The 13,486-nt window shown below is 54.5% G+C and overlaps 1 protein-coding gene across 1 annotated transcript in view; it reads left to right on the top strand.

Annotated features, from left to right (window-relative positions):
* The first annotated feature begins 4,821 nt into the window (after positions 1-4,821).
* The window catches only part of PLEKHD1 (pleckstrin homology and coiled-coil domain containing D1), a 31,424-nt gene continuing 22,759 nt past the window's right edge, over positions 4,822-13,486 (top strand). Inside the window, exon 1 of the mRNA XM_047861815.1 lies at positions 4,822-5,154. Within this exon, the coding sequence (XP_047717771.1) occupies positions 5,006-5,154 (149 nt within the window). The 5' untranslated portion in view covers positions 4,822-5,005. The remainder of the gene's footprint in view (positions 5,155-13,486) is intronic.

The following is a 13,486-nucleotide window of genomic DNA, read 5'->3' on the forward strand; positions in this document are numbered from 1 at the left end:
GCTGGGAACTGAGGGGGTGGCGCCATGGGAAGATTCGCTCTTGTCCGGGCTGCTGGGAGCTTTGGGGGCCCAATCAGGATGTGATTCCAGGGAGCCCCTGTCGCCGTTTCCCATGTGAGAATGCCTGCCCATTCCTGACCAGAGTGGGTTAAGGAAGACTGTGTCTGGCTCGCTCTGGCTGAAGTGTAAGATCAGAGAGTTGGATCCCAGTCAATATTCACACATTTCCTGACCATGGGCTAGCCATGTGTGATGGGTACACCTGTCTCGTGGAACAATGGTGACTATCCTATGAGCCTGCAGACTCTGGGTAAAAGCAACGCATTATGATAATGTATGTTCTTTCATACAGCAAAGGAAATAAAATGAAAAGGCAACCTAAGGAAAGGGGGAAAATGTTTGCAAACCATATATCTGGTAAGTTAATATCCAAAATATATAAGGAACTCACATAACTCAATATAACCTGATCAGAAAATGGGCAAGGGACTGAAATAGACATAACGGTACTGAGGTAGGGCTGTTAGTCCAGGTGCCAGCTGAGGTGCTTACGTACAATGTAAACACACCCTCTGGTGATTTTTAAGGGGCAAAATATATGGTATCATCCCTCAGGGAAGATACCTAAGCCAGGAGTGGTATTGTCTCGCGAGGACCAAACCACCACTGTGTCGTTACGAAATGAAGATTCACCGAAAGACACCAAAACCAAAGGCGACGAAAGCAAAAATAAACACGTGGGACTACCTCGAACCAAAACCCTGGCAAGCGAACCATCAACAAAACGAAAAGGCAGCATGTGGAATGGGAAAGGACTATCTGTAAATCGTTGGTCTGATGAGGGATTAAAATCCAAAGAACACATGAAACTTGATAGCAAAAAAGGATAATCCAATCCGCACTTCTGGATATACATCCAAAGGAAATAAGTATCTTGAAGACATGGCATTATTCACAACAGCCAAGATACGGAAACAACACAAGTGACCGTGGAAGGAGGATGAATGGATGAAGACAATGCAGTGCATGCAGACACAATATTATTCAACCGTAAAAAGAAGGAAATCCTGCCATTTGCAACAACATGGGTGAACTTGGAGGACCCTATGATAAGTGAAATAAACCAGACACAGGAAGACAAATACTCTACCATCTCACTTATGTGTAGAGTCTTAAAAAGTCAAATTCAGGGGCGCCTGGGTGGCGCAGTCGGTTGAGCGTCCGACTTCAGCCAGGTCACGATCTCGCGGTCCGGGAGTTCGAGCCCCGCGTCGGGCTCTGGGCTGATGGCCCAGAGCCTGGAGCCTGTTTCCAATTCTGTGTCTCCCTCTCTCTCTGCCCCTCCCCCGTTCATGGTCTGTCTCTCTCTGTCCCAAAAATAAATAAACGTTGGAAAAAAAAATTTTTTAATAAAAAAAAAAAAAAGTCAAATTCATAGGGTGGCTCAGTCAGTTGGGTGTCTGACTCTTGGTTTCAGCTCAGGTCACGATCTCGCAGTTTTGTGGGTTCAAGCCCTGCATCGGGCTCTACGCTGACAGTGCGGACCTGCTTGTGATTCTCCCTCTCTCTCTGCCCCTCCCCCACTCTCCCTCTCTCAAAATAAATAAACTTAAAAAAAAAAGTCAAATTCATAGAACCGAAGGGTAGAATGATGATTATCAGGGATTGGGGGTGGGGGAAATGGGGAGGTAGTGGTCAAATGGTACAAACTTTAACTTATAAAATTAGTAAGTTCTGGAGATCTGATGTACAGCATAATGACTATAGTTAATAACACTGCATGGGGAACATAATCTCACAGCCACAGCTGATACCCCCCGCCAATGGTAAGCATTTTTTAAGGAGTACAAAATGATACATGTATTAAATCATGTTGTACTCCTTAAAAAAACATGTTGGGGCACCTGGGTGGCTCAGTTGTTTAAGTGTCCGACTTTGGCTCAGGTCATGATCTCGCGGTTCGTGAGTTCGAGCCCTGCGTCAGCTAGGCTCTGTGCTGACAGCTCGCAGTCTGGATCCTGCTTCGGATTCTGTGTGTGTGTGTGTGTGTGTGTGTGTGTGTGTGTGTGTCAAAAATAAATAAACATTAAAAATAATAATAAAAATCATGTTGGGGCGCCTGGGTGGCTTGGTGAGTTAAGCGTCCAATTTCAGCTCAGGTCATGATATCATGGTTCACGAGTTCAAGCCCTCGCCTCAAGCACCATTAGCTAAGGTCTGTTCAGGTGTCCTGTGTGTAGAGGGCATGGGCAAAGACTGCCTTCTCTTCACCACTGAAGACACTTGTGCTCTCTTTCTTCCAGTAAAAACACCAAATCTTTCCCGGACACCATCTGGGCTCACGCTGCCCTTCTCCTGGGGAAGGGTTTCCTTTAAGGATGATTCCAGGTACCCTGCCTTTCTCCCTCCTATGGCTCATGAGCTCATCACTGGTCCTTCATGAGCAGCCAAAGCTGGTCCTGACCTGATTAAGCAGAAAAGGAATTAATATATTAAAAGGATATTGGCAGGGCTAGAGAACTAGGCCTGTCCGGAGGTAAAGCCACCAGGAATGCCGCCCAAAACCATGCTGAGGAAGCACTCTGATGAGAGAGCTAGCTGGGGCCGCAGAGCCCTTGCCGCTGCTGTCTGTGTGCCCCCTTCCCGCCACGGCCACTGCAGCCAGTGTGGATACTGCTAGCTGCACGGCAAACGCAGTCTCCCAGCCGCAGCTCGCCCCCAAAGTCACATGCCCTTGGTACCACCTTCCCTTGAGAAACCGATGCCTACGCAAGCTTTTTTCTTCCTGCTTGTCACCTGCATTCTCGAAGTCCTGTCCTAGTACCCCTGACCCATGAATTCCACCCCACGGGCTCCTAACACAAGTTTTCTTGATTCCGTCTGGGAAAAAGCAGGACTCCCAAAGTCAGGAATTTTTCGTGCAATAGCACAAGTGTCCCAAAGAGCCCCAAAGCGTGCGAGATACCCACTCTGCACTCTCCACGGGCTCCCGTCATCTGCCTGGTCCTGTCCCACCCCACCTGGTGGACCCAGGCCCTGAGCCCTGTATTAAGGCTGGACTTGAGATGTTCTGCAGGGGCATGTGAGCCATGAGGGGCCCAAGGGAATCCGGATGGGCCCCTTCCGACAGCCAGCACCAGGGGGTGCTGCCTTGGCTTGGGAACTCCAGAGTTCATTAGGGGGAGGGTGTGGGTGCTCTTTGCGAGGCCCCTTCTTAAGTGGACTCATGGAATGCTAGACCTGGGAAGGCCTTGGGGAGCATCTACTGAGGATCACAAAGTCAAATGGCTACAGGGAGGAGCCAGGCAGGTAATGAATGAGCACAGCGAGCTGAGCAAAGGAAAATAGGGAGCAGTGGGTCTGTGGAGAAAAGCATTTTAGGCGGTAAAATTTTAAAAAAAAATATTTTTTTTTTAAGGTGTAGAAATGTTGGCAAGAGAAAGTAGTTGCCTGGGAGGGGGCGAGAGATGGCAGTTGCCTGGGCAAGGTGCACTTCCTTCTGGAGTGAGGAAAACGTTCTGCATCTTACTTTGGGCGCTGGTTACTCTGCGTACACAGTTAACAAGGAAACTTCCTCAGATAAAGACGAAAGATAATTTTTTACTTGGGCAAATTAATAAAGTATATCCATAAACCAGCGTGGCTCTGAGGCCACCCATTCGCAAACTTCCGTTCCAAACCGACTTCTTTCTCTAACAAAGGAGGAATCAGAGCCCCCTGAGGGGGGAGAGTGGTCTTCTCCAGGGCGCGGAGGTGGCTCGTCGGCCTTGGGGAAGGGTGACCGCAGGGCTGTCCAGTGGGCCGACTGCGCAAACTCACTCCCCCCGCCTTCCGAGCGCTGCCTTTCCGCCCGCGGTCCCCAGGGGCTGGGCAGCCGTCTGCCTCTGCGTGAAGGCGAGCCGGTGGCCCAGAGCGGAGACAGAGAGGAGCGGATGTGATTGGAGCGCCCGCGCCTGGGAACACCCGCCCGGCGCGCAGATTAATCACGGACACAAACTGCACTGACGCTCGGGACTGGCACTGAATTCCAAATGCCGACGCAGACGACCAAGTTCTGGGAAAAGGAATCTGATCCCGGCAAGGCGGAGGCGGCGGTGCCGAGCGGAACCCACCTGATGGGGCGGGGAAGGCAGGGAACCTGCTCTCCGGGCGGGCGCTTCGGGCACTTACTGAAGTCTTTCCTGGCCAGCGCCCTGCCCGAGGAGGCACTGGCATCCCTGCTTTACAGGTGCGGGAAGCAAGGCTCTCCGCAGCTTCTCGGGGCCGCAGGACTGAGTTGGGATTCGGAGCCCGCTTGTCTGACACCAAACCCTTGCTCTTTGCTCTCCTCTACCCAGACACCGAGTAGGTGTCTCCAGGAGAGACTCCAAGCCCATCACAAAGCACACGAGTTCCCAGTTTCTGTGTAGGCCCTGTCTGCACTCCAGAGAGAACGGGGGTGGAGATGGCGGGGGGCGGGGGGGAGAGCCGGGCGAGAGGGGTGGGGGTGGGGAAACGCTGCGGCCGCATCCCGGGCCGAACGACCCGCCGGGACCTTCCGGACGCGCGGAGCCCGGCCCTCCAGCCGGCGCCCGCCCTGATTGGCGCTCGCAGCCGGCCTCCAGCTAGCTCACCTGCCCCTCCCAGCCAATCGGGGCCACCAGAATTGGGGCTGTCGCGGGGAGCCGGGGGAGATGCTGCCTGCTGGAGGCTGAGCGGCCCTCCCCGCCGGGTTCCCGCCGGGCCCGCCCCAATCTCGAGGCCGAGCGGCAGGCTGCGCTCCCCGCGCCCCCTCCGCGCCGCGCTCCCCACCCCGCGCGCTTTCCGGCGGCGGGTCCCGGCCCCCGCAGCTCCGCGTCTCCGCCGGCCGGGACGCGCCCCGACGGCGCCCGGAGCCCAGAGCCACCGGCCGACGCCGCCTCCCCGCAGCCTTCTGCCGCGCGCCCGCCCTCGCCCGGAGCCCCAGCGTCTGTGCCGGCCCGGGGGAGAGGGTGGGCCGGGCCCGGGGCAGTCCTGCCGAGGCAGGATGTTCACGTCCAAGTCCAACTCGGTGTCGCCCTCGCCGTCTCTGGAGCAGACTGACTCGGACGCGCTGGACATCAGCACCAAAGTGCAGCTCTACGGTGTGCTGTGGAAGCGGCCCTTCGGGAGGCCGTCGGCCAAGTGGTCCCGGCGGTGAGTGCGCCTTCCGCGCCCGGTGAGGACCGCCTGGGGAGGGGAGCCCAGGGCCTAAGGACCCCGTACCGGCCTCTATATTACCATCCTGCTTCTGACTTCCTTTGTGACCTTGGCCTCGCCCTATTTCACTCAATCCTGACTCTCCCTGGAAGATACTGAACTCGGTCGGGGCTGGGGTCATTCTGTCGGTTACTGGTCGAGCTGGCGTGGGCCTGCTGGCCTGGGGGCGGTGGGGAATTCTCCGTGGAATGGATATAAGCCCCAGTGGGGACGTAGGGTGTGGGCGGAAGAGATCATGGCCATGGTAGGAGACCATCTGTGTCAAGGTGGGCTAGATTCTCCTGGGGAGGGAGAAGCCCTATCTCCAGCCAAAGATATCCTCTTGGGATCCCCACTGACAATTCCATCATCTCCACAACCTCCCCCCCCCCCCCCCCGCGCCAGGCATCTAGCATCGGGCTTAGAGGTGGGGTTCCTGTGTCCTACCCCTCTCCCCTACTTCACCTGTGCACACTGCTAGCTCCACCTATGGCCCTGCTGAAAGGCTCAGGCCAGGGGAGAGAGGAAGGGCCAGGAAGAGTCTGTACGCACTGGTGGTGGCATAATTTTGGCAACCCCTCCGACTGTCCCTTGAGCTAATTTTTAAAAATCTGGGCCCAGGAGGGGCGCGCCTGGGTGGCGCAGTCGGTTAAGCGTCCGACTTCAGCCAGGTCATGATCTCGCGGTCCGTGAGTTCGAGCCCCGCGTTGGGCTCTGGGCTGATGGCTCAGAGCCTGGAGCCTGTTTGCGATTCTGTGTCTCCCTCTCTCTCTCTGCCCCTCCCCCGTTCATGCTCTGTCTCTCTCTGTCCCAAAAACAAATAAACGTTGAAAAAAAAAATTAAAAAAAAAAAATCTGAGCCCAGGAAAAAGAGTGCCCAGTGCTTCAGACACAGGGGGCTGAAAGGAGGGACTGAGCTGGGGTAGAGAGGCACAGAGACTGAGGGGGGAGGGGAGGGGATTGATCTGTTGGAAGGGGTGGTGGAGAGGGTCAGAGCAGCCCCAGCCCTGTCTTTCAGACCAGCTTCCCAGTCCCCAACTCAGAGGGGACTCACCAGATGTCAGTCAGTAGCCACTTTCCACTTATAAATGGGCCTAGAAGGTACTGGAGGAAGGGGCTCCTTATTGGAGGAAGGTACTGAGGGAATGGCTCACAGCCCTAAACTTGCAGGAGGCTCCCAATGCTGGTTGCAGGAGCAATGGGCTACCTTCTGGACTGTCTCCACCCTCAAGCCAATCAATCTGAGTTCTGAGACTTGCTATTAGAATGGTTTGTAGAACTCAAATCCTGATCCAGCCTCTCCCTGAAGGCATGACCCCTCCAGGAAACTAGGAGTGTGTCTAGATTCTCTTTCCCATCCCACTACGAGTCTGTCCTGAAGCAGAGCCTTAGATGTTTCCAGAACTACAGATCACAGATCACAGAGATGTGTTTGGTTCTGATGTTCTATTTGGATTAATAATTTAATATTTCTACAAGACCATACATAGAACGAAAGGTGTGTGTGGGGGGGGGATGTTCCACGTTTTCCATAGCTAGTTTCACATACCTTTGTTGGTTCTGCCAGGTTTCTTTCTGGGATTTAATGGGATATAGGTTACTTGCATTCCTCCCAAGTTAAACTTATGTCTCCTCCCCTAAAAGGAGGCCTGGGGGAGCTCGGAGGGCATCTTATGAGGGGCTTCCAGGGCTGTGCTGTCTAAGACGCACTTCCTGAGTGCCAGGAGCAGCCTTGTCTCTACTCGCACAGTCTAGTAGGGTGGGTGGGGTGGGAAGGCTGCTTGTAAATTCAAGTACCATTAGCATGAAGCTCCCCTCTCCAGCCTCCAGGCAGCCACTGCTCCTTCTCCATTGGGTCTGGTGGCTACATTGAGTCTGGGTCTTGTCCTCCAGGATTCTTCTTGCCAGCCAATTGCACCCGATCGCATCCCTAGTACATGCTAGGGGCCTGTGAACTCCAGGATATGTCTCCTTGCCCTCCTCACCCACAGTGGTGGGGACCTAGGCCCTGTACCCACAGTTGATTCCAGGGCTGGGAGGAGTCAGGGGCAACGGCTCCCAGCTCAAAGCAGGGTGGTGGAGCCAAAGGAGGCTTGGGAGGTTTTAGCCCCCCGCCCCCCACCTCCACTCCATACTCTCCAACAGCAGCCCCCAAAGCCACTCAAAAACCATCCAGTCTAAGTCAGAACAGTGCACATGCTCTGCAAAGCCAGCTTCAGGTCAAGTCCTCCAGCCCCCTTCTGAGGAGACTGTCACCTTTCTCCCTTCTGGAATTCTGGAGCTGCCACTGGACAGGCTCCCCCTCCCCTGGGGCTCAGGAAAAAACTAACAGTCATTTGGGGTGGGGGAGGCATGATGCTAAGCTTAGTCCCCTCCCGCTTTCCAGCAGGGCCCCCTGGGCCCTGCTTCCCCATTTGTGAAATGGAGTCTCTGGACTTCAGCTAATTAGCGGCCACAGGAAGGCTTGGGGAGGGGGCAGCCCAGCCCGGCCACTGCACAGCCTTGCCATTAGGGCGATCGATGCTCTAGCTGGGCAGCTAAGGGGAGGGGGCCTGGAAAGTCTCCCAAGCCGCATAAATAACGGATGGGCAAGATGGAACCGGCCGTGGCCAGCTGGGTTCTGTAAAACCTCTTCCGCTCAGGCTCAGGGCCCATCTCGGGACCTGTGCCTCCAAACCCTACTGCCTGAGCAGACTTGCCCTTCCTGGGATGGGAAGATGCCCTTGAGCTAAAGGATCAGCTTTCCCCCTCCCTCCCCCCCCCCCCCAACACACCGTGGGGAACAAAAGGGGAAAGGAATCAAAACATTAGTTAGAAGAGATAAGAAGCTGGGAGAGGTGTCTAGAGGGTAAGATTGATTGATGACTCTGTCCTCCCTAGTTTGTGAGCAGGGTTGATGCAGAGGCCTGGCCGCTCAGAGACAAGGAGGAAAGGTGAGGAGGGCATCTCAGCCTCAGCCAGCATCAGCTTGCAGTGGGGCCGGTCCCTCAGGCAGGCCAACCTTCCCAGGGTGCAATCTCACCCTGGCCTCTGTCCCTCCCCCCAGTGCCCCCTGAACAAATGCCAGGGCCAGAGACCCTGATGAGGAAGGCCCAGCCAATTCCTGCAGCTTCTGCGCTCCTCCCTGTTCCTGCTTCCCCCCATGTAAGATGGCCAACGGGCCCTGATCCCGGCCCAGCAGCAGCTCACGTGCACGCTGTCCTACCAGACCAAACGCTCACGCTCCTGGAACATTGGTGGGTCTGTGTCTCAGGGGAGCTAAGACTCACTTAGTGTCCACTAAGTGCCACATTTCCCACATCTCAGGTTATAACCAGCCCGGGTGTAGAAAGATCATCTGTGCAGATGGTGGTCATCATGCCAAAACGATCCAGGGAGACTTTCTTCCCACCGGGAATTGGGATCTGGGAGTTTCATCCGTGGTTCCGAGATACCGTTTTGTAGAGGTGACGTGGCAATACCGAGCTGTCCCCAAGGGCTGAGGGGAAGAGCCTTGCGTGTCACCTCCACGCACCAGCCTCAGCCTCTAGTGACGCTGGGATTTGCTCTTGCTTTCTGGCGCACATGGAATTCTGCACAGCCGTGGGAGGTGTCCCACGAACACAGCTGTAGCATTTCTGCTTGTTTTATCACAGCTGGAAGGTGCCCGCAGACTCCTCTTTTTATAATCAGTTTGTGTTCTCCACACTTCTTCCAGTGCGACAGCATGGTGGGAGGGGGCAAGCTGGCAGCTGCGGGATCTCCCCAGATCCTTCTGTCCACGACGCTTGCCCCTTTTGAGGGGGTAGCATCGAGGTTCCACTGAGTCCTTAGGTTAAGGAGATGGGCACAATCTCACAGCTGTACAGTGAAACTATATTAATTCAGGCTTCACTGAATTAATGATTCGCTGGGACTAAGCCTCCCAAAGTTAAGCGAGTTCATACAAACAAGTCACACGTCCCCCATCCCCAACCCCAGGACCAGTCCCTAGTGGCTGTTGATGTCCTGTTTGAAAATGAGTCCCACCTGCATAGGGGTCAGGCCTCAAGCAGGACACTTCAGCTAGCTTATGTCAAGAACTTGGAAATAACAAAGCAATTTCCTTTGAGAGCGGATGGGGCTGTGCCGGAAAGTAAACCGAGGCTTGGCGGCAGGAGCTCTGAGTTCCAGTCCCAGCTCTGCCAGTGACCAGCTTCGTGGGCCAGGCTGAGGCATGAGAGCATCTCCCCTCACTGGCCGGCAGTGTATCTTCTACAAAATGGGGGTGGATCACACTGAGGTTTCTCAACTGTGTTCCATGGATGACTCTAGAGATGCCTTGACTTTAGCACAAGGGGGTGGGGAGCACAGGGAGGGGTTCCAAGGCTCTGCCCATTTCACCCAGTGCCTCTGCACTAAGATCAGTTTTTTTTTTTTTTAATTTTTTTTCCCAACGTTTTTATTTATTTTTGGGACAGAGAGAGATAGAGCATGAACGAGGGAGGGGCAGAGAGAGAGAGGGAGACACAGAATCGGAAACAGGCTCCAGGCTCGGAGCCATCAGCCCAGAGACCGACGCGGGGCTCGAACTCACGGACCGCGAGATCGTGACCTGGCTGAAGTCGGACGCTTAACCGACTGCGCCACCCAGGCGCCCCAAGATCAGTTTTATAGATTAACCCTGTCTTTACTGTATTGTCTGAAGAATTGCACTAACATTTTTTATTTTTTTTTATTTTTTTATTTTTTTAAATTTTTTTTTTTTTTAATGTTTTTATTTATTTTTGGGACAGAGAGAGACAGAGCATGAACGGGGGAGGGGCAGAGAGAGAGGGAGACACAGAATCTGAAACAGGCTCCAGGCTCTGAGCCATCAGCCCAGAGCCTGACGCGGGGCTCGAACTCACGGACCCCGAGATCGTGACCTGGCTGAAGTCGGACGCTTAACCGACTGCGCCACCCAGGCGCCCCGCACTAACATTTTTTAAAAGTCCCTTGGGCTTGATGCTCTGCATAAACCCTAACTTGTCATCACTCGTGCCCTTCACAGGTAGGATTCCTGTTGTCCTACCGCCTCAGACCTAATGCCACACAAGTGGCCCAGGCCAGGATGAGCACTCCTTGAGCATACCAGGCCACCCGGAATGAGCAAAAAGGGACACACACGGGGTGGGGGGGGGGGCGGGGGGGGAGGGCTGTGTCATTTCTACCATCCTTCTATCAATTCTGAAAAGGACTTCTGATAAGCTGTCCTTTCCCGGCTCCAGGATTCACCTGGCTCCAAACCCACACTCGTTCTCAATGCCTGAAAGGCTGAGGGATAAGGGAGACTGGGTGCTGGTCCTCTTCTGGAAGGTTGTATCTGGGGAAGAAGGGGCAGCCACGCTAGATAGCCACCTTCCTGAGAAACGTAACCCACGGGTGGCTCTCACGTTTACTGGACTCTCGCTGCCATCTGGAGAGTGAGTTAACTTTATCCCGAGGAACTCCAAACCAGCACCCGGGCTTCTGTGTTCCTCACGAGGCTCTAAACTCTCGTTTCCTTGTTTATGGAAGGAATGTGCCGTCCACTGTAGGCAGTCCTTGTTGCACGAACTCAGCTCATCCCTCTCTCTCCCCCACCCTACCCCGTGGCCACATGGCCACACCCGCCTCTCACACAAGGTATCTGTGAGTCTGGTAGACTATGCTGAAGAGAAGGTTTGGCAGTGAGAAAGGCGGAAGAGGCATTTAAATCACCGAAGTGTGAACGCTGTCTCATTGAGTGCTGGCGCCCTGTCTTCTCAAGCCTTCCAGGCACCCCATCTTGCCATCAGCGGAGATGGGATTTTTCACCACTGTCTCTAGACACTGTAGGACCCAGACTCCCACATCTTCTCTGGGTCCTCTCTCCTCTGCGCTCTCCCATAAGCCCTCCTCCCCACAGCCCTCCAGGATTTCCCTTGACTCCAAATTTCTCTCTGTGCTCCAAGACCCTTTCCAGTCCCCACTCCCATGCTTGGCTTCTGCATCCCCAAAGAAGAAGTTCAGCAAAGTAGATCCCTTTCTGTCTTAAACAGGACCTGCCCAACTCAGGAAGGACCCGTGGGCATAAGCGGCATGTTCTGTCACTTTCAGCTGGATTGATCGCGAGGCCAGTGTTGACCATCCAGCTCTGGCTGAGCCTTTGTCGCTTTCAGAGCACCGAGGAGGGGAGTAAAAGGTGGAGGCAAAGCTTAGGAAATCCCTCCAGGGTCCCCTTGTCTGTGTTGGGTGGCACCTGTCTCTACCCTGTCCACCTAAGCTGGCAGCTCCCCTCATCAGCAAGAAGCAGCCCCACCCTGCTCTGGTCCCCTTACTGCCCCTCCCCCCACACCACTGCCCACCCTGTTTGCACTTATCTGCCGGTAATCCCAGACATATTTTGATAACCTTGAACACACTGTTCTTTACATATGCTGTTCCTTCTGCCTGGAATGCCCCCCTCCCCCTTTGGCTTCCTCCCAGATTCCTAACACACTCCTATTCATTCTTCAAAACCCTGCTCAAGCTGTCACCTCCTCTCCGAGAATGCCCTTGGCTGGACACCTAAACCATTTCATTCCTCCCTGGTCTGCCCCCTTCCTGTACCCCATACAAACTTGCAAGTCACTGTGTATCCCGGTGCTTTATGGTGTCCCAGGGTATCCTGGTGCTTTACAATGTCTCAGGGTATTCCAGTGCTTTCCAATGCTGTAGTTTCCTCTGGTGCTTACAGTGTCCCAGGGATCCTGGTGCTTTACAGTGTCACAGGGTACTCGGTGCTTTACAGTGGTGCAGTGCATCCTGGTACTTTGTAATTATCCCAGCTCCCCCACTTACCAGCTGTGTGATCTGGGGCACATATTACTTAACGTCTCTAGGCTACAGTTACCTCACCTAGCTGATGCGAGGAGTGAACGAGTTAACACACACAACGGTGCCTGGCACAAAGGAGGAGCTAGATTAGCTGTTCATTTTAATTATTGATTTCTATCCTCTCTCGCCTGCATTTGACTTTAAGCAACTCGAGGGCAGGGAGTCATCCAGCCCCAGGGCCCCGCCTGGCCTTACCAGGTGATTCGTGAATGTTCACCCCACTGAGCTGACCAGCGGCTTGCAGTCTCTCCAAGGGAAAGGGCTCCAGGAGGACTGACAATTTCAGGTGATGAGTGACCGGGAGGGGCCATATGGAGTGGAGAGCAGGGCCGGGTGTCCAGAGCACCGCAGTTGAGAACACGAGCTGCGTCTGTGGACGGAACTGAGTTCCAAGTCTGCCTCTTACTAGCTGCTTAATCTCCCTGTGCCTCCATTTCCTCAGGCTACAGAAACACAAATACCCCCATCTCTTAGAGTGGCTGTGAGAGATTTAAAAAGATAACGCAGGAGCGCCTGGGTGGCTCGGTTGGTTGGACTTTCGGCTCAGGTTCGGTCCCCGAGTTCAAGCCCCGCTTCGGGCTCCACGCTGATGGTGGGGAGGGAGCCTCCTTGGGATTCTCGCTCTCTCCTCTCTCTCTGCCCTTCCCCCACTCACGCTCTCTCTTAAATAAGTTAACTTAAAAAAAAATGACAATGAAACACTTAGCAAAGTGAGCGTCTTGGCACCTTGCAAACGTCCCTTAAGCTGGACGTGAAACTACTATTCTTTAGGGCCTGAGAGAGAAGGCAGCCGGCCCTGCAGACCCCTGCCCACGCTCACACTCTCTGGGCTGCACTTCAGCCTCGTGGGGCTGCCGAGGAGGGGCCTAGGGCTGGAGACAAAGCTGCACCCAGGACTGAAGGTGGCCCTGGACGGAAGGCTTCAGACAGGAGGGAGCAGCAGATGCAGGAAAGTGCCCGGTGCTTGCAGGACAGGAGCAGGCCAGCCGGTAGGAGCCTTGTGAGGGCAAATGGGACAGGAGGCCAGGGGAGGTGGCTGCAGACACCGAACGTAATAATAATAGCAGTAATAAAAGTAAATGTTCATTGAATACTTACCACGTGTCACACAATATTCTAAGTCTTTGTGAGACCAAGCTGATTTAATGATCCCAACAACCCTAAGAGATATCGCTACTATTATTATCCTCAGTCACACCTGGACCTGAGGCGTCGCGATCAGGTGACTTGCCCCGGTCACACAGCGGCTATGTGGCAGAGCTCTGACTCTTGGCTAGCCCCGCCGTGGTACCTACTGCCCCTGGCCCACCGGTTTGCTGCCCGGGTGCCGGCACGAACGAACGGGGAAGCGGCTCCACATGCAGAATAGGAGCAGGGACTGTGGTCTGTGGGTTCCAATCCCAGCCCCACCTCTGCCCTAGTTGGGTGACCTTGTACACATTACTTCACCTCA

The sequence above is a fragment of the Prionailurus viverrinus genome, chromosome B3 (assembly GCF_022837055.1).
Source record: "Prionailurus viverrinus isolate Anna chromosome B3, UM_Priviv_1.0, whole genome shotgun sequence".
In the NCBI taxonomy this organism is placed as follows: Eukaryota; Metazoa; Chordata; class Mammalia; order Carnivora; family Felidae; genus Prionailurus; species Prionailurus viverrinus.